General features: G+C 38.6%; 1 protein-coding gene across 4 annotated transcripts in view; it reads left to right on the forward strand.

Moving 5' to 3' along the window:
* GRAMD2B (GRAM domain containing 2B) overlaps window positions 1-24,088 on the forward strand; it is a 42,376-nt gene extending 18,288 nt beyond the window's left edge. For 2 of the 4 annotated variants that reach the window (XM_064736476.1, XM_064736477.1), the window contains exons 2-14: window positions 6,676-6,798; window positions 8,852-8,933; window positions 9,244-9,310; window positions 10,251-10,354; window positions 13,760-13,855; window positions 14,541-14,612; window positions 14,729-14,809; window positions 15,442-15,553; window positions 17,195-17,317; window positions 17,506-17,593; window positions 18,095-18,196; window positions 19,692-19,785; window positions 22,812-24,088. In XM_064736476.1, the coding sequence (XP_064592546.1) occupies window positions 6,676-6,798; window positions 8,852-8,933; window positions 9,244-9,310; window positions 10,251-10,354; window positions 13,760-13,855; window positions 14,541-14,612; window positions 14,729-14,809; window positions 15,442-15,553; window positions 17,195-17,317; window positions 17,506-17,593; window positions 18,095-18,196; window positions 19,692-19,785; window positions 22,812-22,853 (1,186 nt within the window). In that variant the 3' untranslated portion in view covers window positions 22,854-24,088. Of the gene's footprint in view, window positions 1-6,675; window positions 6,799-8,851; window positions 8,934-9,243; window positions 9,311-10,250; window positions 10,355-13,759; window positions 13,856-14,540; window positions 14,613-14,728; window positions 14,810-15,441; window positions 15,554-17,194; window positions 17,318-17,505; window positions 17,594-18,094; window positions 18,197-19,691; window positions 19,786-20,434; window positions 20,630-22,811 lie in introns of those variants that run through there. The other 2 variants (XM_064736474.1, XM_064736475.1) reach the window with 2 other exon arrangements.
* The last annotated feature ends 2,105 nt before the right edge of the window (window positions 24,089-26,193 follow it).

Here is a 26,193-nt window from a genome sequence, read left to right on the forward strand (position 1 = left end):
TAAAGATAAAAACGTGAATTAAGACTGTACACTGCCTTTTCAGTATGAATTGTGATTCTATTTTTGTCTTGCTTTGGGTTAGAAGATTAGGTAGACTAGAACTAAGGAGATATGAAAACATTTTCTTCTAAAGGATGCAAGCAGGTTGAAGAATGAGAAAAACGCATACTCCTATCTAAAGTAGGGATAAATTAGTGTATTTTCCTTCATTTTCTTTTTTTTCTCCCTCAGAAATGTGTTTGTCCAAGATTTCTGTTGTGTGCTAGATTTGACTATGCCTATGTTCAGATAAATAGTTGTTGGTCATCCTACTGAAACTCCCATGGAAGCTGCTTGATGGGAATCTTGTGGAGTTGAGTGAAGATACATATGAAAGGGCTTTTGCTTTTTGAAGTGGATATATGAAACGGAAACTCTTGAGAAGACAAGAGAGCTAAATGGCTTGTGTTCCTGTTCTAGTGTTAACTTAGTAAAATATCTTGTTATAGTGTCTCTGGTTTCAGAGCACAGGGAATTCTTCTGTGGTTGTTTTTTTGTTTTTTTTTTTTTTTGCTATGGAACTTGATAGCAGTCTGGTTTTGATTAGACAGGGAATACAGACAGTTAATAATAGATGGTATTTAGAGCAGAGAATTTACATACTTGCTAATGACGTCTGCGGTGTCACAGTGATCTTGCTGATGTGCAAGTGGTAAGGCAGTGTGAAACTTGATCTAGTTATTATGTGAAATGTCTATTCAGTTGAGTAGAAAAACCTGGCTTTCTCTGTCCTTAACAGTGTTGGAGGGCTTTCTGTTCAGTACTAACTCCAAAATTTCATTTATTTTTTTAATAAAGCACTGCACCACAAACATATGAAACTATTCACAAGTGAGTAATTTTTTTCTAAGAGATAGATTAGTTATAGAACACAGTAAGCATTTCTGCAATTAATTAGCCTGATACATAAAATTATTTTCAGATTTTGAGGAATTGGTTTAAACAATTGGTTTAGGTTTTGGTTCATTTCTCTTTTGGTGCCATCTGGCATCAAGGTTCCAGCTGTGCCTACATGTGTGTTTCATCCTAGAAATGCCTAGAGAAGCACGTGGTGTATGTGCAACTGTGCCCATCCATATGCATGTTTCACACGGTTAATGTGCAACTGTGTAACTCTGCCTCCATTATGCCGTGTTTGATCTCGTGAGAAGAGAATTAGCCTGATCCCTGAACAACCAGAGGAAGTTAAATCTCAGTCTGGTTCATACCTATTCATATTGGCAAACTGACCTTCTCTGTCATGCAGGGTGTCGCATCTCCGCGCCATCATTAACGCTTTGCTGCTCTCTGTATTTGGCATAAATACATGTGCTGGCTGTAGATTAACTATACAAAAGATGTACAGAATTGTGCATTTCACAATCAGCTGCTTTCTTACCTTCCAATTTCAGCCTTAAGTACAAGCTGTGTACTAAGTATATAGAATTGTACAAATTCCAAATCCATACATTATCAATCTAGTATCTATTATAGCAGTTGTTCAGCAGCTTTCTGCCCCTTTGTGTTTAGAGTAGCTGTAGCTTGTTTTCTGCCTGTTTTGATAGTTTGGAAGTCTTAGTGATAGTGAATGTTTGGTTGTCCATTTGCATGGTAAGACCAGTATGTGGTCTTCAAGTAGATTAAATCACAACATTCTGAAAAATTGTTTCTGAGAGATGTGTTATCCTGCATAAACAGTGCTGTGTGCCACATAACATGAGCATGGCTGTAGAGCTACAGGAGGCATTTTGCATCTGAGTGACCAGACTGTACAGACAACACCTAAATCCTCAGCTTGAGCACTATTGCTAGTTTTTCCGGGATGGAGAGGACAGCAGGAGAGTTTACAGTTGCAAGGTGTTTGCTTCAGTCCAGGTGTGAAGTAATTGAACTGTGTACAGTATGAATGCAAGCTCATCAGATAAAGCACTCCAGAATCTGATTACCTATGCCAAAAAGGTTTGTTCAGACTGGTGTAGCATAGAAAAAATATCTAGTAGAATGATGGGAATCTCTTCTGAAAGAAAACTTCAAGACTTAAGTCCTAGTAAAAGGTAGCTGGAGATGATTGCTTTGCTAGCACATGATATGTCAAGGAAATATGTGCTTAGGAGAAGACCTGTGACCTGCAGCATGCTGAACAATGTCCTTCCAATCATTGGTGCATTCCATCTTACCCTCTTGTAGTCATCTCTGCTTGAAGCATGTTGCTGGTATGTCTTTTGGCTAATGCCTAGATAAATCTCTTCATCCTGCTCCATATTCTGTGCTTTTAAAAACCTGCCAAAGTCTGTCCTCTTTATCTGGGATCCTTAAATGTTTGGAGTCTCTCCCTTTGACTTTAAATTTCTGTAAAAGTGACACAGTTCTTTACCTGAATAGACTCATGGAAGAGAGTAAGAATACCTTAAATAACTATCTCTTAGCATTAGGACTGTTCACACTACTTTGATTCCTTTGTCAAATCCTGTCAGTCTGCCAACAGCTACCCAATTAATCAAACAGAACCAAAAGATACAGAACGTAATTTTATTTATGATGGATATTTTCTCTTGGGTTGTACCAAGCATGGTTGTGAACATTTAGGGTGAAATTATTCCCCAACTTCTTAGGTTGATCATTTGCAGTAATGCAGCAATCTAACTGCTGTTGCAAAATGATTCCTTTTTGTATAACACAAGTGAAACTGGACCAACAAGGCTTTTAAGGTAACATGGTGATCTAATATGTATGCTCCATTCCCAGAAGGAATGTTGCACCAGTGCTGAATCACATTAAACCCTTGGGAAATATGCTTTGACTCCAGTTTTGCAAACAAATGAAGATCTAACATCTTAGATTATTCAACAAGTCTTTTTTATTCCTACATAACTGATCTGCAATTTGTGGACTGGCAGACTGGTGTGTCCAACTTACTGTGGTTTCTGAACTTCTAGAGCAGTTACCAGGCAGATCAAGTAGCATGTGTGTCCTGAGGAAGCTTTGTAGAAGGATTTGTGTGATTGCAGGGAATTGAAGACAGTAGCCACCATATAGTTCTGAAATTTTGGTCTCTCTTGTGTATGCCTGAGAAGTGTTTGTGTCTGATTCAGTACTGGGGTTGTCAAAGACAGCAGTTGTTCCTTGAGGTTCACGTTCCAAACTCTGGCCTATTACAACTTCTCTCTCTCATTATTTTTGTTCAATGCTTCTTACTCAAACTATACTTGAGGGGAATAGAAGTTGTTATTTGAGATTAATAATGTATTTAATCTTTTTTCTCTTGAAAAATTCCCATTAATGTGGCGCAGCAATGTGGTAACTTACACAGGGAGTCTGAATTTTTCAGGTCCCGATGAAGGTTAATGCCAAACAAGAAACTTTGAAGTTCAAAGAATTTTATGCAATACAAGGAACTTGACATAGGCCTGCCACAAACTTTCGTTTTCCCATAAACCATTCAGATCAGAAGAGGTGAAGTTCCTCTAGCTTTTAAAATTTATTGATGACTAATGTGTTTCTGAACTACATTAGAATGGGACTTAGTCCACTGCCTTGGTTTATGTATTTCATAGCACTTTCCCTTAAACACAACTAATGTTTATGTTAAGTAGCTTAGATGCAATGTGTGATTGCACTGTAAATGCAGGTCTTGGCTTTGAAAATAATCCCTATGACAACTGTTCTTTATTTGGAAACTAGAGACAACTTCTTTTCTTTTAGCTATTGTTTTAATAGGCTTGATGGTAGTACCAAATATATGAGGTTTGGGTTTGTGGGGTTTTTTTCCATTTCAGTGGTCACAATGTCACACAGTTACTCTGCTTTGCCCTGAGGTTTGCAAATCCAGGCTCTTTTTTTATGTGGATCTACTCCCAACAGTTGTAGTGAGAATCACTACAGTGATTCTAAGTGCTCTTAATCTAATTTGTTGTTGTTGTTTGTTCCTGACTTTTGTGCTCTTTTTACAAAGCATTTATGAGTACTGACTCACTCATGAAAATGTGAAGAGTGCTTTAATTTCCTTGAGGGAAGGGAAGGGAAGGGAAGGGAAGGGAAGGGAAGGGAAGGGAAGGGAAGGGAAGGGAAGGGAAGGGAAGGGAAGGGAAGGGAAGGGAAGGGAAGGGAAGGGAAGGGAAGGGAAGGGAAGGGAAGGGAAGGGAAGGGAAGGGAAGGGAAGGGAAGGGAAGGGAAGGGAAGGTTCTTCAAAGCACCTGCTGTGTGGAGCTGTAATTATCAGAAATAAAAGGACAAATCATCTGTAGCTTTTCATTATATGAAGGAGGCATAAGGACATAGGGCGAAGGATAGACATGATGAAACTGTATCAGCTAGTAGGAAAACACCCTAAATTGCTACTGTCAGTGTCATGTGTTACATGGGCGAGTCTCCTCGCAGCTGTGCTGCTGTTCTCTGGAAGTATCCTGGAGAGGTGAAGTTAGCTCAGCATTCCCACACACAGCTGTCAGCAGGATTAGCATATTGGGATGCCTGAGGTCTCTGCCAACAGAAAGCAGCTGGGTGGAATGGGTTCAGATGCTAGAGATTCAGGAGTAGTAGAAGTTAGTAGAGAAGATAGAAAGAATGGATGAGGAAAAGGGAGTATGAATTGTAAGTAAAAAAAGCAGCAGCAAAGCATCTCACCATGCTGACAGATATAAGTGAGTGGTAGAACCTGTGTTATAGATTTTTTTAAAAGATATTTGTACTATAGAGGCCTGAGACTGTCATCCTTGATCAGTTGGTAGCATTGCCATGTGAGAATAGCAGGCTGACCAAGGCCATGATGGACACCAGTCAGGCTTCAGGCTCAAGCAACTAATCTTAAAAACAATGCTGTGTTACGTAGTTCTGTTCATTTGGGAGTTTCCATGCTAAGCTGCTTTTTTTGAAGCTGGCAGTTTTGCCTCACCCAGTTCCTTATCCTTTACTCATTTCTGGTACTCTCTGGCCACTCCTGGAGCTCAAGGATCTGGGTAATAGAAATACAGCAAGACTGTGAATAAGACATTTTCAGGATTTGCAGACATTTGGAATACAAACTCCCCTATGCTTGCAGGGAGAACTTTGAGTAGGTAGTCCATTTGTCTGTCTGTTTAAAATCTCAAACAGCATAAAGCTGCTTATTCAGTTTTTTCAGGCAGATTGGGTTCCACTTGAATCTCATGAATTGCCTATTTAGTTGTCATTTATGTCGACTGAAAATAAAAGCTGATGATGTGTGGTCAAGGGAGAGCTGATCCAAGAGTGAAGTTATGAGAAAATAATAGGTTTTTTTCCTTATCAGCTTTGTGTATAATTGAAAGAATTGAAAATCACAGTAATAACATGAGACTTTGGGAGTAGGAATTCAGTGCCCCTGTGGTGGGGAGTGCTAAGGGTGCTGAGGAAGGCTTACATATGGAAATAACTGCTCTATGTGAATATGAGATGCCTTGAGAATCCAGCATTTGTCCTGTGACATAAGTTCTAGTTTATCTATGAGATAGGGTAACACCTCATTAGACCTCAATTAAAGTGAGGTATATCTTCTGATCTTACTCATCAGAATGTAATAAAAGCAAAAGATCTTTTTGTGCCCTTCCTAAAAGAAGATTAAATTAGTTTGAGAACTTCTGTTAACAAAACTTTTGCCTTGGTAAGAAAAAAAAAAACTGTTCATAGTAAAGACAGTGCCACTCTCTAGTCTTGCTGTAAAATAGCAGAAATGCTGTAAAAAGCAGAAATTAAATATTATAATGGAAAGCTTCTGTAAATGGAAGCATTCAGGCCAGGTATTACATTAGTGGGTGACATCCTTTGGCTTTCCTCTTTAATCCTAAGAGCATTCTATAGTTTTTGTGAAGCTTCAGGTTTCTGCAGGCAAGTGTGTGTATGTATTTGTCATGTCATTTCAGAATATCATCATTCTTCACACCTGTTATTAATAACAGGTCTATTTCTCCAAGTTTTCTGGGTTGTCTTCTTGTTGGAAAGTTATGAAAAGGGAAGCCAGGGGAAGGCTCTAATGGTACATAGCTTAGCCTTCAGACTCTGGGTCCACAACACACATTTCTGAAGTAGCGGTATGTGCTGTGAAAAAACAGTGCACTGTGGTGGCAGTGCTGCTTTTTAAAATAAAACCAATGCTTTTTGTACTTGGAGAGAAACCTTTATTGCAAAGATCCTGCATGTGGACTCACACAGAAGATGGGAAGTGAGAGGCAAAATAGGACCCATTTTCCTCTTGCAATATTGAGCCACAAATAATCTGCTAAGCACCACGTGCTGCCATGCAAGATGTTTTTCTCATGGTTTGCCAATCAAATTCATTTCCATTAGTCATTTGAGTCTGAGTACTGAATATGGAATGCATTTTTTGTAAACGAGATGTTCTCTTCAGAACAGAAGCTAGAGCTACAAATTTTATGAGCACTGAAGTATCCGTGGCAGTCTTTCAGTTTTCTGTTTTTCATTGCTGAAATTCCAGTACTGGAGCTCAGGTGTATAGTACTGTTGAGTCAGTAGATACAGATTTTTTCAGGATATCAAAAGAAACATAAGTTACAATTATAAAGAAAAATTGTGTTCTTTAATATATGCTGTATTGTCAACATGTTGCAGTGGCATTCAACATTACTGTAAGTCCTTTTATTTCTTGGGTTCTTTGTTTATTTTTTATTTATTTTTCCCCTGCAGTTCAGATGGAGAAAATGGAACTGATGAAAAAAGAAAGGCTGGAAAATCACCCACTGTGTCACTTCAGACCCCTACCAGTGAAATGGAGTATTTTGATGAACGGAAAAAAGTTGATCTTGACAGGTAATGCCAGAAATACTGTCAGTTTTCTTCTAGTAAGATAATTAAAATCGCTGCAACCCACTTCAAAAGCTATACTGGGTAGCAATATTTATCAGATATCCTAGGGTTAATTTGCCCTAGGATATGCTATGCACGTGAATTGGAATCCAGGCACCTTCCTTAGTTGCTGTATTACCCATAGCAAGCAATAGAATTTAGACTCTGAGCTGGCTTAGTTCCCCTGTTCTAGGAAAAAATATATTGCACTGTTTGGTGCCACTGCTAGTTACATTCCTTTCGTAATCAATTTGACAGGCAGTCAAACAGAGCTGCAGTTTTAGTCCTGGCCTGTTTCCAGAACACATTCATGCTGGAATATTGATTGTCCATGGTAAAACTATGACATAAGTTTTAATTTTGGAGTCTGTGCCATATGTTGCATCAAATTTTCTAATGTCTCCACAAAGATATTCATTCTTCTTTTGTTGGAGAACTGAAATGCATTTTAAGTGCTTTAAAAGCTAAAATCTCACGTGGATGGCTTGAACCTTTGCATCCCTTTCACTTTGTCAACTGAACAGTCAGTGCAAAAGTCAGTGGTCAGCCTGACACTTTTGTTTTGGTCACTAGGCAAATATTTAAAAAAAACATAATTTAATTTCATTAAGTGTCTTTGAGGAAAAGGTATTTGAAGGAATATGATATCACTTTTTTTTCCCTCCAGACATTGCAGTCTTACCTCTCATATGCTATAATCGAGTACTTCTGGTGAAGGCTAAATATAAGATTTTTTTCAGGTTCACAATTTGTTTCACAAATACATGTATGTGAGTACATGTATTTGTGTGCTTATATAAAGTACAGTTTGACCTGTACTTTATATAAGCACACAAATACATGTACTCACATATGTTTGAGTTTTCTTCTATGAGGACTGCCTGAAATATGCAGCTGGTTTCTCTGCTAAGTCAGTGTGTAAGTCAGATTGCTATAAAATCTCTTTCCTACTGTGTCTCCATAGCACTTAAGGTTTTTCTTCTTCTCATTCATGTGGTGCAGTAATGGAAACTTTTGTAGCACCTTTATTTCCCTACTATATCTTTAGCACAACATATTTTTCAGTTCATTCAGTATGAGTCATGTGATGTGTTTTTTCTTCTGCTGTTCAGTTTGCATCCTGAGGACCCCTGAAAAAGACCTACCTGATTTTTATAGTATGTTAACATGCATTTATTCTGTGCCATATAGATCTCAGAGAGAGTGCTTTCAGAGAGTGCTCTGCTCTTTCTGATTTGTGAAACAGTTGTCCCCTTCTCTGTTTGTTTTCCTGAAGAATCCATGCCATTAATTCCTCCTGTATAAAACAGCAAAACTGATTTTCCCAGCCATCCACAGAGAACTTGATCTGTACTCGGTTTTTTTAAAGTTGTTTGAGGTTTTGTCTGGATTCCCAGTATAAATAGCTGGAGCTGTACAAGTACAGCTACCTGTACAGCTGGCACTCAGAATTCCATTTCATTTCCTGTAGGGTTGCTGGTTATCTTAATGATTTCATTGCATTATGCTACACTACACCGTTCATAGCCATCCTCTGACTTGTGCACCTATTCTTTGTTGCACTTTTCAAATGAGCTCGTAGCTTGTGTTACAAGGTCATAGCTTTCTGTGTGCTGGCTTCCACCTCAACTACTAAGCTTTTTATCATTTTATCTTGAATTAGTAAGGAGTGTGCTTGCTTAGTATTAGTATTTCATATGTTGTCCAGAAACGAAGGTGAAGCTAAGCAATGTGATAATTCATTAAGCTGGAAAAATGTTTTGAACTTTCTGTATTTCCTTACCAGATAGTCGGTTATTTAGAATACCTCTTCTAAATAAAATTGAGACCTTCATCAGACTGTCATAGTCAGCAGTTTAAGAAAAGATACACTCCTCTTTATCTCTGCATAATCCTTGATGATTGAGATAAGTTATCTAAAGGATTATTATTTTCTGTGGAAAAGCACATCCTCTTGGTAACTTACCAAGACCAATGAACTGGGGCCAGGCTTACATCAAATGCTTTAAATCTTCAGGACCAAGAGCACCACAGATAGTCCAGTCCTGACAAGCAAGAGTGACTCCAAGATTGAAAGGAAAAAACGTGCCTCAAATCAGGTAAGACAGAGACTCTATTTGTTTGCCTATATAGAGTAAAAGTAAACTCAACTACTATGAAAGGGCTTTTGTTTAGCAACGCTATAGGTCATGGTATAAGGACACAGGTTCCTTTGTCATCAGTGTATTTGAGTCTGGATAAAGCACAATATAGTATTAATAACCACATAGAAAACAAAAAGGATTTCTTGTAAAACAAGTGGGCAGAATGGGAAGGTGTGTGGAGGACAGGAAATGAAGCAGGTCATTTGGTTGTCAGACTGTCTAATAAAGTGTGTGTGGTTTTGTTGTCGGGCTTTTTGTTTTTTAGCTGAAGGCAAATGCACACTTTCATAAGCTGTTTCTAGATGTTCCCATTGATGAGCCACTGAAACAAAGTAAGTATTGTTGTTGTTGTTGTCTGTGGATTCTAGATAATGTTGTTACCCAAGCAATGTGGTGATGTACAAGAGAAGCTACCTAGATTTAAAAACTTTCAACTCCACTTACTTAGAGCTAGAGAGCCTTGATTCACATGCAATGGGCATTTTATTATAGTCTTGGAAAACTTAAATCTCTACATGTTTGGTCTGTTTGGAAATTGTAGCCCACTTTGCCATTCCTGGAGAGTAACCTAATCTAATGCAGTATTTTTTGGTACTCAATCTTTCTTAATAAAGACTTTACTTGAGACAGCATTGATCAAGTGATTAGCTTGAGTTTTTGCTGTTGATGTTTTAATGATGTAGTTTTTAAAAGAAGAGAATTGTACACAGACATGTATAGCAAATGTTTCTTGAAAGGAGTGCAGGGAAGGTGGTTCATGAGCAAGAAATGGTTTGCTCAATGTCTGTGAAGTAAAAGCAGTATTACTTTACATGTGTTGTATCTCTGTTGGACATCCATTTTAGACAACAGCTGTGGAGCTGGAAGTTTAAAGACAAAACCTTTCATTAAAATTCTTCACATTTTAGTAATACAGTTACCTACAAGTTATAAAAAGTTCATAGGAAGATAGGTCACATTCTCTCAGAACAGATTTTTGACCTTTGGAGACTACTTGCATGTTGCCATTCATTTTATTCATTTCGGTTGTTGTCCTTCAAATGCTTTGAGTCTAAATTTAGGCCTGTGACATCATCTGAGCTTGTCAGTATTAGTTAAACTTACTGAAAATTTTAAGGTTTGACAATGTTAATCAAAAGGCATAAACCTAAACATATCATAGCTTTGTAAAAAGAACAAAAAAAAAAAAAAAAACAAAAAAAAACCAGATTGGCTTGGCTTGGGTTGTGATTTACATTTACATTCAAGATTATAGAATTCTATTTGTTTCAGGCTTTACATGTGCGCTGCAGAAAGAAATTCTGTACCAAGGAAAGTTATTCCTTTCTGAAAACTGGATTTGCTTCCATTCCAAGGTCTTTGGTAAAGACACTAAGGTTAGTAAAATGTTTATATATAGAACAGTAATGCTATTCTTAAAAACTTGTTCATCACCACAAGTTCAAATTACTGTGCGAGGCTAGGATAGTAATACTTCCAAGTTTTATTGAATACAATCACTATTTATAAGTGATGTTTGAAATACAGTCTAAAACTGAACACTATTATTATTAGAGATTGAATCTTTTGTTTAACGACTTCATGTCCGAAAGAAACAGATGAGAGGAAAGGATCTGACAAGCAGCAGTGAGGGCATTGTCAAAACCATGTAACAGAATTTGCAAAAATGTTTCTCTTGGGTTAAGTACATAAAAGAGGAGGAGGAGCTGGAGGACGGAAGGCTGAAAAATTAAGGCCCTCAAGGCTGTAGCTGGGGCTTTGGAGAGAAGGATTAAGCATATTAAGGGATTTAGAAAGTAAGAATTAAAACTGGTTTCTGACTTGAGTAGCAAAGCTCTCTGAAGGATTCTTCTAGCAGTCCTGTTTTGCATAAACAAAGAACAGGATAAAAGAAAAACAAATTGGCAAGGTTTTTATTTGTGAGCCCAGTGTGCAGATCAGAACTGATATGTGAACTGTTGGGAAGATCATAAATTAGTCTTTCTTGGTGATCCACCTAAAGCTTAGTACCCCTGAGGTGAATGATGTGCCTACAGAAAAATCAAAGACTTGGGTCCGTTCATTTGGAGCTTTTGGAGTGCGCTTTGTTTACATAAACTGCTTTAGTTTTCACTGCATCTGGGGAAACAGATCAAAATGCTTCAAGGATTTCTTTGGCTTCTTCCTTTCAGGTGTATCCTTGAACAAAGCTTCTGGTTAGATCCAGTGATCTAGGGGTTGATTAGGGGTTGAGATTATCTCATTTCTCTGGGGTCAACTGTTTTGATGGTGTACCATCTGTTGTTAAAGGGCTTTTTATAAAGTATAAAAGGTTTAAAGATTGTTTAATATTATTGACAGCACATTGTCCATAGTGATCTTATGGGTTATTGTCTACCACCACTTGGCCCAGGACTATTGTTGATTTCTAGTTAATGGATTCTACTAGTCATAGACAGTACATTAATGTGGATGGTGTGTATGTTAGTGAAAGTTGTATGACACAAAATAAAAAACAACTGGTTCACTACTGTCATTCAATATTAGTAGCAGCTGTCTTTGCAATTTCTTAACATTTAAGCTGCTCTACTAGCAGTCTTTGGTTCACTGTGAACAATTACAGCTACTTCAAACTGGAACAGCTTTGTAGTGCCATCTAAGCTAAAAGTATACAAGAATGTGGTAGAACTTTATTGAGTAGAAAAACTGGTAAAATATGCAGAATGATGATGATGTAGTACTAGGAAATTATTTGTTAACAAGGTTTTAAATTCAGGAATATATACATGCTTACACATATGCTGAAGAGTGAAAACATTTTACAAGATAGGGTGGAATAAACACTGGAAATGTAATTATAGCAATTTTGCAAATTACTCAGTTTTGGGTCTTAATTTCAGAAAATATTGTGGGGAAAATTAAGAGTGAAGGAGATAGTCCTTATCATTTATTTACAGCTTCATTCTGCATTTAGGAATACCATCAAGAAAAAAGCTTAAGAATCAGGGATACAGTAAAAAATTATGTCGTGGGAAAGGAAGGAGGAAATCATGCTGGACAGGAAGAGGAACATTCTTAGCAGTCAGATACACTGACAAAGTTTTCAGGACACAAAGCTTCTGTTGATTAAAACTTGTAAAACCATATAAGCTTAGGGATAAAGTGTTTTATTGTGAGAAACAGCAGATCTACACATTCCAGTTAATTTTTGATAGGAGTTCTACCTGCAGGTTTGGGGTTTTTTTCTGAAAGCTTTCATGCAAGGAGCAGCTATGCAATTCAGGAGTTTTGAGTATGTAGTAAAAACAGTGTATATATTCAAAAGTAAAAGATTGCTTCTGCAGGATTGAATAGGCATTGAAAAACTTTTTTTCCAGGTAGCACTCATTTGGCTGTATATGTTGGCCTTGAGTCTTTCTTGGATTTAGACATTGTTTTACCCTTTAAAATTACTTTCAATGTTGCCTGCAGGTAAATCTTTTATTCTGAAACAATTACTGTTCCAGATAAAAGTATTTGTGATCAAACAGTGATTCCACCCTTCCAATGTAATGCTGTGGGAGCAGTGCAATAAGCAAGTGCTGAATGCACACATTAGTTTTGATTACAGTGATGATGTCCATCTAAGCTACACACAGTAGAATGCCGTTTACATCTCTGATTTAAAGTTAAGGTGAATTGTGAACTGAACCAACTAGAAAAATTGTAAGCTGCTTTCTTGTAGCAGGATTTGTGTTCAAGCAGTATTTGGCAGTCTTGCAACTAAACTGTTACTTGCAAAGATTTTTCTTTTACCTGGTACAATTTTTCATTTCATGATTTTGTGTTACTATTCTGAACAAAAGTTAACAAGAAACTGCACAGAGTAAATCCATTCTCCTCCCATGGCATATTTTAAATCAGTGCTGTGATTGCAAACTGAACAAATTATGAACACTTTTAACCTTGCTTCCAAATTTCTCAGGTAGATCTGAGAGCCTGTGCCAAAAATATTTTTAACAGGATCTGTTTCTTAATCATGGGTGTTGTTATATTATATACATATCCAGGATTATTATATCTACCTGACTCACTAAATCTCTAGGCTTTTCAACCCACTGTCTTCAAACAGATTTTTTACCATTGTAAATTGGGATTTACAGGAAAAACCCATGCAGAATATCTGAAGCGAAATACTCTGAAACTTAGCAGACGTTACTCTAATGGTGTTGGATGTAAACATAAGGGAGGAAGGAAAATTGGGAACTTTTCAGTGTAAACGTAGACTGCCTCCTTGGCACACACAGGAATCAGTTGAAGTCAGCAGGTGTATCAATATTGGGTCTTTCAACCTTGCTGAAGGACAAGCTGTTTACTCACCGGCTTGTTGCAGATCTGTAAGTGGTAAGAAGACTTTTATGCTCATTATTCAACAAGCTTTTCTTCTCTGATATGTTCTGAAATATTTGGTTTCTAAACAAAGAAGCATAGCTTTAAGATTGGTTCATTTTGCAGATCTGCAGTGCACTAAGCCCATAGTCTTGTGAGAGGCCGAAGGGATCAGGAAAGGAAGACACAAGCAAATGCCTGGATTAGCATTTTATAAAAGGAGAAGTAAAAGTAGCTAGGTGTAATTTCAGATAATTACTATTTCTTATTTTACATGAAATAGTGGTAATCAGAAGGGCAGTGGAGACATCTTTAGATGGTGAGTGTTGAAGGTCTGGCTTATCCCAGTGGCTGGGCTGGCTCCTCAGGAGAGAGTGTGATGCAGATTTGTATGTGAGTATTGGGATTCCAACACTACATTTAACTTGTTTCAGATTAGCATACCTGTGCTGTCAGTGACACTTCTGAAGAAAACCAAAACTGCCCTTCTTGTGCCAAATGCTCTGATCATAGCAACAGTGACAGATAGGGTAAGTACTGGTAGAGGACAAGGTATTTCAGTGAGAAAATAAAGAATAGAATGTCTGTTTGCCACATGGTCTCTGTAATCATTCATTCCCTGTTTTCCAAGAGCTCATAGCACCAAAGGAACTGGAAAAGCTGAGTCAGGAAGTGCATGCAGAGAGGGTTACCTTCTTTGTTAGCAGCTCTGTCAGTGTTCTTCCATTTACTTGTATCTCTTACCTAACCAGTCGTACTTTAGACACACAAAAACCTGTTGCTTACAGTGGTATTCAGGAATTGTACTTGCATCAATCAGTAGAAAATATGATTATCCTGTGAACAGCTTCAGAAACAATGCATTTTCATTGCACAAATATTCTGTGGGTGCAGGAGACAGTACATAAAAGCAAGTTTGGGGTTTTGTTTGTTTGGAGTTTTTTTAAGGGTTAGGTAAAACATAGCATGAAAAGCATTTTAAAAGAAAGAACAGATCTGGATTATGCTCTTGTTCCCGCAGCAGAACATGGTAACTTTTATATGCCTGTTCTGTGTTTTGTGATAAACATCAAGTCGAAGGCTTAGAAAGGACCACAGGTTTTTGCTGCCATACTTTGTTACTTGATCACCAGAAAAATCGCCTGTCAAGTTTTATTTAGATAAGAGGAAAACTGTATGTCTTTTGCAAACAGTCTTGGAACTTTTATTTTGCAGTATATGTTTGTCTCACTACTCTCCAGAGATACCACCTACAAGCTATTAAAATCTATCTGTACACATCTTGACGTAAGTAGTAGTGGCAGTGAAGATGGTATGTAGTTTGTGTTCATTATTCCTGCTATCTTGCTGTGAAATGGTACTTTCTGCTTGTGTTGCTTGTTGACAGTGCTATTTTTTTTCAGGATACAAGCATGGGCAACAGTCCAAATCCCTCTTCTGCAGAAAACAGCTTCAGGGCTGATCGCCCTAGAACTCTGCCCCTGGTAAATGGCTTAGAAGTTTGTTCTTTTGTGGCGTGGCATCTTTCATTGCAAGTACTATTTATAATGCCTGAAGAAAGCAAACTGCAGAGAATCATGACATCTGTTTCTAAAATTTTCATGAGTCTTTAAGCTGGAAAACAGTTGGACTAATTACCATAATTATCTGTGACGTGCAGTTTATATACATGCGTACGCTTTGGATTTATTCAAGGTCTGTATGTTCTCCATATCTCTGTCTAGCAGTAAGATTTCACTGTACTGACATAAAGTCTGTCATGGACAGTTTTTGCAGTGTTTCTAGTAGCAAACCTTCCTCTGTAAAACAATTACTTATCTGCAAGAGCTCTGAAGCTGCATGTGATAACCAGAGTCTTAAGTCTATGGACTTGCCCTAGACTTCACAGCTTGTCTAACTTAACAGTCTTTCTTAGAGACAAGGCAGGAGATGAAGCTTGAGTTCTGGTGCTCTTATGGAGCTTATTTTTTAGTTTGATCTCAACATGTTGATGTCAGAGATTGTTCCTGATTAAACAGTTCTCAAGTTTGGATCTTTGGTTCAGATTCTAGAGGAAATTAGATTGTTTTGATTTAGAACAGGGATAAGCCTTTTTGTGATTTGTTCTACCTATCAGGATTTCACTGAAGATTATTCTGATCTGGATGGAATAGTGCAGCAGCGAAGACAAGAGATGGAAGAGTCCAGCAGCACAGGCTCACAGACACCAGAGCTGGAGTGCTTCCAAGGTGAGTGGGATCATGGAGCTCCAAGAGAAGGAGAATGGACTAGCTCTCAGTTTTGCTTCTGTATCCCCTTCTGATGTGGAATCTAGATTTGTTTGGTCCTGGAGAATTATGTGCATTTTCAGATCTTCCTCAAGGCCCCAGTATCTGCATTTCTGTTATTATGGCCCTCTGCAATCCAGACTCAGGCAATGACTTTGTCATCAGTAGATCTAAATTGTTGCTGCTTGTTCCAGTTGCTTAGCCATGTGAACAGAGATAGAATGTAGGAGCCCTTCATGCTTTAAAACATGAAAGAAAAACAAACAATCAAAACCCATTTTAAAGTAGTTCAAGTCACAGTGCAACTTCTGATCTATACAAATAACAGTTTGTACTATGGTCACTTTTGGCCACCAAGGTTATTTTTGGCATTTTTTGGTGGGGTTTTTTAAACACTCATTTTATTCTTTGCTGCTATTAAGATATTTGAAGATACCATCCAAAGTTGTTCTTTCTTTTCCATACTCTTTGTAATCTCTTGTCTCAAGTTCTTCACCTAACTAGCAGCTGTTCTTCATAACTCATACTTCATAACTTCATGAGTACAGCAGTACTTGTTTTGTGTAGCTCATGCAGAATGTTGTTGTGAAAACCTAGAGTATTCTCTTATACAATTAATATATATTAAGATATTAATATGTTGTTATGCTGTTAGTACTCTGGTTTCCATCTTGACTGTAATTTGTATAAGAAACTGCTGAAAGATACTGTCATTTTTTTAGCAGTTCTCTGTCATGTCATTTTTTATTAACTCCTTTTTGCTCTGTGTTTTTGTTCAGCCAAATAATTTGGAGTTATTTGCTTTCATTGGTATTTTACATTTTCAGTGCATCTGTATTTAATTGTGTGGTGCTGTTCATTAAATTGTGCCATCATCACATGCCACAGAGTGCTTCTAAATAATTTTTTAACTTGCTGCCTTACTTCCTGATGGCTAGTAACTACTTCAAGCCATTTCTTTTTCCACAAATGAAAACCAATATCCAAGCAAAGAACCATCCTAGGAAAAGGAGTTCAAAGTAGGGGTGAAAGGTAGCACGTCTGTCACTCATGGTTGTTTTTTGTGCATCATTAGAGCAAGTCCAGGTAAACAGGTAGAGCATAGAACTGAGCGTGATTAGATTTTTCTGTTCCATTTCTTTCAAGATACCACTGGCATTTTTAAAGACAGTCCAGACAGGAAGTTTTAATGTCCTTTTTAAAGTAACAATGCACTATCCTCATTTGGTGTTGCTATTAAAGTAATTTGGAATCATTACTCTAGCAAATTCAGGCCTTTTGAGTGATTACTTTTGTGACTATAATCTTCTGCCTGGAAATTCAATGGTAGCTTTCAAGATTTTCATGGGTTGCTATCTTTTAAAAGATCTGGAATAGAAATGCAACATACATTTATATTATCTTCTTTCAACCCAAATGCTTCTGTTTATTTTGTGTTGATGTGGAACTAGTACGTAAACTGTTTCAAGGATACTAAACCAACTTCTACTTTTTACCCAAAAGTACAGAAATGCACCTTTTAAAATTTTCCTCTTTCTCTATTTCTTGACCAAAATAAGCTATCAGCAATTTCATCTCTATTAACATTCTTTCTTTTGACAGATTATCACGTTGTTGAAACGGAGACTCATTTGAAAGTTTCCAAGCCTGAGGCCAAGTCTGTTCGTTCAGATGCACATAGTAAACGTGGGCCTGATGGAAAAGCCCGAAACAGTCCTCGAAATGGTAAGAATTCAAGGACAGATCTGCAGCTGGAATAACTTGAGATAAGTTTGCAAAGTACATCAGTTCACATAACATGCAAAAGCTCTTTCTTGCTTCTCCCTCTACATTATCTGTTGCATTCTTCAAAACACTGTTTATATTCTGTGGTCTGCTCTGCTCAAAGTAAGACTTGGTTCTTTCCCTTGCAGGCCACTCTGAAGCCTTCAGGTTCCTCCACAAAGTGAAGTCCCAGAAGCTCTTATCTCTGAACCATGTACTTGTATTTTATGCAATTCTGTAAGTTAGCAATAACAAGATTGTCAAAAACTAGGATTTTCTTATGTTTACAGGATTGATATAATGTAAGCATGATTGATATAATCTAAGCTTTACTTGAGAAAAGGAAATTATTGGGAATTGTGGCTTTTATACTTCCCAGAAATGTGTATATACATACGTACATACATGTACATATATCTATAAAAGCCTGCTGCATCAGGCTTATACTTAACTGGCCATTTACTTTTAAAAGCAAAGAGTCTTTCGATTCAGAAAATTTTAGAAGTGTTTAGGTACTTGCAGAGGTTCCTTTTGCATGTCATTTAGCAAACACATACTCAGGTTTGAGATTTTCATAACTGTCTGGATGCCATTGATGCTATTCCTGAAATGTTTCTAAGAACAATACCTTTATTATTGAACAGGTTCAAGTAATAATTTAAATGGCTTTTAACAACAAATTTGTCAGGTGCTGCTAAAGTTTCCTTAACTGATACACTTTATTTTTCTCTCTTACAGTGTTTGTGTTTTAATACTTTCTACCTTCTACATGAGATATAAAATCAGTGTCCTGGAGGAACGCCTTATGTCCATGACAGCCTTTGATTCACATATTAAGGAGTAAGATAAACTCTGGAAAAATATTGGGGATTTAAATCTTTTTCCAGAGCAGTGATTCCATGAAAAAGGTGTAACTTCTGTCTTCAGTCTTAGTGCCATTTGATTAGTATATTAGAAACATACTTCATGCTCTTTGAGCTAATACATGTGTTTTGCTTGTATAAAGCTTTGTGTTGTCTATATACCATTTAGAAACTGATATCCTGTCTTTCTGAAATAAAAAACCCCACAATAGAAAAACAAACCAAAGCAAAATCCAAACACACCAAGGGATAAGTGTCTGTGTATTTGAAGAGGAAATAGGGAAGGGGACCAAAGTTACATAAATAGTTCCTTTCTGTAGCTGAAGTCATGGCTGTCATCTGCCCCTGCAGTTAGTTTTCTTGGATTTTTTTTTTTGTCTCCATGTTGCATAAATGGGAATATGCAAACATTAAATGGAGCAGCAGTGCAGAGGTATGTGGTTTTTTTCCAGAATAGTTTGCCTCTATAAGCTGTATGGGCTCCCTGCTCTTGTCTTTGGAAGTTAAATTGGATACTGCTGAGAATACTAATCAGTTTATTGATTTTGCATGAACTTTTCTCCCCTTCTTATAACAGATTTTTTTCCCTGAGCTGCTCTGAAAAATATGGCTTTGAAAGTCATTTATAAACTCAGTGCAAAACCTGCAGCCACATGCAACATGAGTGGAAATGATGGCTGCTGGAAAAGCACCATGTGGAAAAGAGAAGGGAAAAATAAAATTCAAGACAGAGCTGACTCAGGCATGATGGAACTGTTTATAAATTGGTTCAAATTTAGCAAGCTCTTACATAAGTGTGCTTTTAAATTCAGCTTTCTTTGATTACCCATCCATGACAAAACGGGTCACTCTGACACTGCACTTGTGGTCATATCAAACAATGACTGTGCTGTTTATGATCCAACTGGTCTCAGCTGTCATCTGTGGAAAGCAGTAGGATTTGTATGCATGTGTCAGAAGACAGAGCCAGGTTCTTCATTAAAAAAGGGATAGAAGGAAATTATGCTCTATCTATGCAGCCTTGCATTTACATTTTACCATTTTATAATCCAAGAAGTGGGGTAAACCTGTCCCACATATTAAGCAATGTCAAAAGCCTTTTTTCTCACTTCTGGCATATTTTTATTAGCAGGATACTCTATCCCTCTTCAGAAACACTAACGTAAGACAGTCCTGATTTTGTTGCTCTGATCCCAAACAGTGCAAGATACAGGAAGGAAGATCTAATGTGCACTTCTGAAGTGTCAAGGGCTTGGGCTTTCCAATTTCCTCCAAGTCACAGGATGTGGAACTTACAGAACTCTTGAGGGGAGATAGCTCAAAAGAGTTCTATCCAGACTTTTGGAGAATAAGATTTCTGAAAACTAGTACAGTTTACAATTTTGGCACTGCTGCCATCTGCATCTGTGTCCAGTTCTGTTTTCCTCATTTTTTGAGTCTGTCACACTTAACTTTTTCATTCTATTTGACAGGCATCAAGTGCACCAAGATTTGGGATCTCACCTGCAAATTAATGCTGATGCTCTTTGTGATGAGTTAACTGCTAATCTTAGAAAATTGGAAAAGGTAACATTGTATGATATAATGCAAATGCTGATAGACCCATCAGGTTCTTGCTGTGTTTCTATGATCTTGTATCTTGAAAAGTGTTGAGTTACCCCAAATTTGATACCAAAAGGTGGCATGTTTTCCTAGACAAAGGACTAGTTTTCAGACTATAAATTAACCCTAATATAAACATTGGTATGTGTAAAAGCTTTGCCTTGAACCGAAGCTTATAACCAGGCCAGGTGTCCCTGAGGCAGACACTTCAGGGTGATTATTGCATTATGTAGTGATCTCAACTGGTTTTTTCTTTTTTTTTTTTTTAGTTCATCAGGGCTAAGGATTTTAAAATCAACCTTTATTGGTATCTGATTAATTTTTCTCTTTGGGGCTTTTTTGGAGTTTTGTTTAAGAAAAGTGGTGCTTGCTTACATATGCAGTCAACTTCTTCACACAGAGTGGCTGAGATCTGCTTGTTTTATTCCAGTAACACCAATGCTGCTGCACCTGTTGTGCAGTTCCCTGTACCTGACTCTTGCTTTTTACCATTCTCTAATTGGAAAACTAAACATATTTGGTGACTTAAATTGGAAGCCTATGCAAAACAAGTGGGTGTGCAGACCTTATTTCCTTATTTGGTGTTTTTCCCCTTTCTAAAACACTTTATCAGAGACTCCACTGCTCTCGTGGCTGTGCCCTGGCGTGGGTCTGCTGGATGCTGTTGGAATGGTTGTGCCCAGCACAGGGCAGCCCCTGGCCCTGGCACACTGCTGCTGCCCCTGCAGACCTTGCCCCACCTGCCCCCAAACCTTGACAAATGCACCCAGTACAGGTGGGTGAAATGCTGCATGTTGGGTACACATACACAGGCAGAACATGACAAAAGCACTAGTGGAACAAAACCAAAAGTTACTTGAATTCCTTTGTGCTTAAATCACATGGGATATTTTTGCCTCTGTTTCTAAAACTGAGTCTGTGCCAAAGTCTTTCAATGCCTTTTTTCCCCCAAACCAAATTTTTCAAATAGCATAAAGCTAAGAATATAAAATATCACTGTTTACATGTATGGCATAGGTTTTAGAAATAGTGCCAAAAATGAGTTTTTTCCCCCACATCGTCACTTTCTTGGCTATAGAAATATAGAGTAATGCTGGCTTAACCCCTCTGTATTTTCTGGACAATAACAGCTTGAATACAAAGGAAAAATGCTCTGGCAACCAGATGGTTACCAGATACAGTCCTCTGCCAAATTAGGTCATTTAAGAGGTTACTGCTTTCTGGTTGTCTGGGACAGGCTGGCAAGATGGTTCATAGGAGACCTCATTTCAGTGGGAAGCCAGCCAGCCCTCTGCAACAAGGCTAGGCACTGTCCCACTCCCTTATATAGTCTCTGCTTGGAGATAGTAATGGACAGCTGGATGGTTAGGTCATTCAGCTGTTCCCAGAGAAGTGACCTTCTGTCCAGAACCAGAGTCTTAAGTGGTGTGCATTTTTTGTTTAGTGTCTTGCTTTCTTTATTTCATGTCTACAGGATTGGAGCCTTAAAGAGTTACCTTTATCTGCCAGATATTCAGGGTGATGAGGTGCTCTGCATACAAGCTAAATCAGAATTGCCTGTAGCTGCATATTGCCACATCCTGTTCTAATCTAGATGAGCAGTGGTTAGAAATCTGACAGCTTTTTGTTCTCTGAGCAAAGTTGCTGCAGTTGTTTACCAGTTTCATATGCCTTAGTGAAAAGTGGCTGCAGCAGCAAAGGTAGCATACATGTTCTAGTATAACTTGTCATCTCTTCCCTTACTTTCCCTGTGACCACAGCACTGTAAACTGGAGGACTGAGATTATCTAGATTAAAAACTAAAAATTACTCTGCAGTTAAAAATTGGTTAGTGCACGAATATGTAGCAATGATTTTTTCTGTGCGACCTTGTGATTTTTACAAGCTCTGCTTCATACTTGGAGTCAAGGAACTGCCATTGTCTAGCAGAATTCTGCTAACTTGGCTTTTAATTGCATTTTGCAGTTTGTTAAAATGCAGCGTGTCTGTCAAAGGATAAAGCATTAAATTGTGGGAGGGAAAATGTGGCCTAATATTACTCATTCCCTTACACTAACACTAACTTACCAAGCTAAAAGGAAATTCCTGTTTACATGTTAAGCAACTCTCATAAAATTAGGTGCTTCTTAGTGTTTCCCTTTCCTCAAAACATCCTTCTTGAGAAAGGTGTGCATCTGGGATGGAAATCATGATGTAGGACTGAAAAGTGGTATCTTTGAACAGGAAGTACAGTGGCTCCTCAAATTAAAGCCTGAAAGTAGCTGTGACTAAATCTGTTACCAGTGCCAGCGAGTTACTAAGATACTGAGATACTGAGAATGTGTGTGTCTGGGGATGTGACCCACTCTATTCCGTCCTCTGCTTTTAAGGACAAGGAGATGAAAAGTGGGTAAATAGGCTGTGTAAAAATAGATCTGTTCAAATTATTCTGGAGGATGCAACTGGCTGACAATACTTTCATTGCAGCTAAAGGAAGATAGTCCACAATCAGTTCACTGAATCTGGTAAATGGGACATGTCTGCTAATGGTTACAAGACTGTACTTTACTGTGCATGTATCATGGCTGAAGCTGTTAAAAAACTATTTGAATTATCCATTTAGCCATAGAGCTATGACTTGGAAGTTTGAGGCTTTTACTGGATTTTGATCAAGGTGAAAATAATTCATTTTCTTGTCCCATTGCTTTCTAGCTCTGATATTTATTTCTGTCTTATGACTAATGGTGGAGACAATCTATAGGAGAAAATTTCAGAGGATATTCATTATATGAAACTTGCTGGTTGATTGTCTAGGTGTTACATTTGATGCACTTTTATTACACTTACAATAAGCGAAGCATTTAACAGGAATACCAGAGTTATGAAAAGGTGTGACAGAATTAACATGCAGACAGAGTATATTGAAGAGTATGTCTTGATTTTTTTTTTTTTAATTTAACATGCAGTGTAACACTTCTTGCCTCACAACTCTTTCCCTCTTTTTTTCTAAGATACAGAGCAACTTACAAAAACTACTTGAAGATGGTGAATGAAACATCAGTGTTCTTGGACTGCTTCAGACCTCATTCTTCTGTCTTGACAAACTGTTCCAAAGGAGCTCTGCTGGCCGGAGTTCAAGCTTCTTTATTTTCAGTCCAAGCCAAGCTTAAACTACTGTAAAGCTCATGTCATAATGCAAAAAAGTCAGTTGATTCTTCAGCATGTATCTATATATTTTGCAAACATATGGTTTGGTCTAGATGTATCTATATTTTAAAAATGTGGGGATTTTTCTTTCTCTGTTGTGTGTGAATTAATGGATTTTATAGCTTGCTTGATTTTAGAGTTGCTTTCACCAGTGCAAACCTCGTGCATATCCTTTTACCTCAACATTTACTTTATGCCTATTGTCATACAAGTATATACGTGAAGAATGTCAGTCATGATTCATGTACTGAAGTGTTGTGTGAATGAGCAGGTATCTGTTTTAGCTATGATTATGGATTGGTGCTGTGCTCTTCATTTTTACTTCTCTGCACCCTGACGAAAACAGATGCCTCTGTGTTTGGGTATGAATGTTTGAGGTCTGCTCAGTTCTCCAGCGCTGTAAAAAGGCTCAAGTCCGCTTTTTGTGACACTGTATCACCACTGAAGGTAAGGTCTGTTTCTACTGGGCATTTAGGTTCCATTGAAGTCAAGCCTGAAATCTGTATGGACTTGCCAATTTCCAATCAAGTTGTTTATGAATAGCAATATGGGTGTGACACACCTGCACAACTTGGAAAAACTGCTTGTTTTCTGTCCACTCATGTGGTCTCTGTCCTTTAAGTTAATCAGTGTGAAGATCCTCAGTCAGCTTTCCTTGGAGTTCATGGGGTTTTGGTTGGCTGAGCAAGTGCAATTTGTAGTCCAATAAATGGAAATCTGGTCTTGGCATGTGACTCCAGGGACTGGATATTTCCACGTAATGAGAACAGGCAAATTAATGGTGCAGCAATACAAACAATCAGTAGAGTGAATGAAAAAGTGGACACCTGCTTCATTGTATCACATACTGGTTTTTTCCAGAGTGCCTAAGATGGGGATTTTTAGCTTTCTGATTCACCAAGCAGGCTCATTAGTTTTTAAAAAGCAATATTTAGGATAATAACTACTATCTGTGAAGTAACAGTATTGTTTATAATATGCTATGCATTTTATAACCATTTCTGTGAAATGTACCTACTTTGTTTAAATAAACTTTTTTAAAACCAGTGACTCAGTACTATAATTTGGATGAACCCAAGTCCATCCATCAGTTTTAGTCAAATGTGATGTTCATGAGGCTTAAATCTCGTGGTACAGTTTATACAAAACCCAGCACTGTCGTGGTTTGACCAGGAAGGAGTGGGAATTCTGGGAAGCTGTGGTCAAACCAATGAAGGTTTTGGGTTTGAGACTGGCACCCGGTGTAGCCAGTGGGGTTTGGACACACCTCCGAGAATACACAGGGGTTAAAAGCAGGGCCCTGCCCTTGGCACTCTCTCTTTGGGACATCGTCGGCGAGGAGGTCAGATCTCTTCCCCCGTCCAGCTTTGCTGCTGGGCGGGGGAGGGGCGGCCATGCGGTAGGCCCGGGGCCTGGACAGAGATGGGGGTGAGGGGCTTTCGAGGATGGAAGGGTGGAAGATCCCAGAGAGTCAGCCCTCGGGCAGCCAGCTCCCCCCCCCCCCAGGAGAGGGAGAGAGAGAGAGAGCCGGCCCAGGAAGAGAAAGGGGGGGGAAAAGGGTGCAGCCCGGCCGGCCGCAGCAGCAGCACGTGTGGGAGTATCATCTCGTCCCAGGACAGACAGAGACTGAAAACTTTTAACCCTTTCTTGCATGATTGGGGCCTTGCAAAAATGCTAATCCTCCTCGAAGCTGAATAAGAAGGGAGATGAGAGATGAGATGAGACAAGGACCTGGCCCGAAGAATGTGGAGATGATTGGATGGGGAGAGATGATTTGGAGTGGCCTTTTGGCTGGACTTTTCTCGTGGCTATGGACTCAGTTGTTCCTGTGACACAGACTGCATTTAGGGGGAGGCAGTGCCTCAAAACCAGGAAGGTTCTTCGTGAGGACCCCCCGGCCCCAGGGGGTTGGAAAAATATGGGGGGGACAGATGTCCCAAAAGCAGAGACTGTGCCTTTTTGGAGTGAGACAAGGCATCCTTGAAAGACAACCCTAAAAGCAGCTCTGGCCATGTCTCAGTGGTGAGAGCACTGGGCATGGAAGGACGATGTTACAAGCGGCAAAAGGACTTTTTTTTTCCGGGCGGTGCCGAAGTGACAGAGAAGCACACGAGGTTTCAGTGTGTTTCCAGGAGAAGCCTATGGAACGAGAAGAACTCCTTTCCTCTTCATGAACTGCAGTTTGAGTATACTAAAGTGTGGGGCCAAGGCTGGGCAGTTGGTGTTTTGGGAGAATGTATCGGATTGAGAAAGTCAGGGAGTGGGGAGGAGGAAAGTGGTTTTTTTTGTAAGGTTTTCAATTCTTTTCTTCTTTTTCCTTATGGTCTTTCCCTATTTTTCTGTAGTTTAAGTAATAAAGTGTCCTTTATGTTTAAGTTAGAGCCTGTTTTGCTTATTCCTGGTCACATCTCACAGCAGACACCAGGGTGAAGCATTTTCATGGGGGGCACTGGCTCTGTGCCAGGCTCAAACCATGACAAGCACTCAACACAAGGGGTTAGGAACTGCATCCTGCTTCAGTCCTTCCTCTGATTCCACTGTGTGTGACTTCTTTCTGGATCTCAATGACAACAGTAAGAGCAAATTCGGCCCCCAGAGTTTTGGGGACATGTTAATAGTTTTCTCAAGTTCCTCGGGTTTCTCAAGTTTCCTCCTTGGAGGATATTGGATGGGTGTCAGAATGCCGAGGCAGGTTTGAGGGCTCTGAGGGCTCTAACATGCCTGCCTGGCTCAAGATTCCTCATGAGTACAGTATGTAAGAAATTACTGAGATTTGACTGTTCTCCCTATTGAAATACCTGCTTTTGCTTCCTCAGCTATTGTGACTTTATTGGAAAACTCAGCTTCGCAAGAAAAATGTTGAAAAAAGTTTGGTTTTTTTCCATTTTTCCCCCTACTTTCCACTACAGTTGCACAGCTTATGTAATGTTTTGGACTCTCACCTCGTCCTCTACCTTCTCTTCTTCCCTCTTTTTAATTCTGTATCAGAAGTCTGTGGTTGAAAAATTGATGCCATGAGTCACTTTTATCAAAGGAACTACAAGAAGACTTGGTTTTTTCCAGCAGCTGAACTGAGTTAGCCTTTTATTTACCTTACATTGTCAAGTCTGTGCTTTTCTACAGGAGAACAGGGAGGGAGATAATATTTGATAGGTGCCTTGAGTGAACCAGGCAGGCTAAGGCCTT

Source organism: Zonotrichia leucophrys, chromosome Z (genome assembly GCF_028769735.1).
Source record: "Zonotrichia leucophrys gambelii isolate GWCS_2022_RI chromosome Z, RI_Zleu_2.0, whole genome shotgun sequence".
NCBI classification, from domain to species: domain Eukaryota; kingdom Metazoa; phylum Chordata; class Aves; order Passeriformes; family Passerellidae; genus Zonotrichia; species Zonotrichia leucophrys.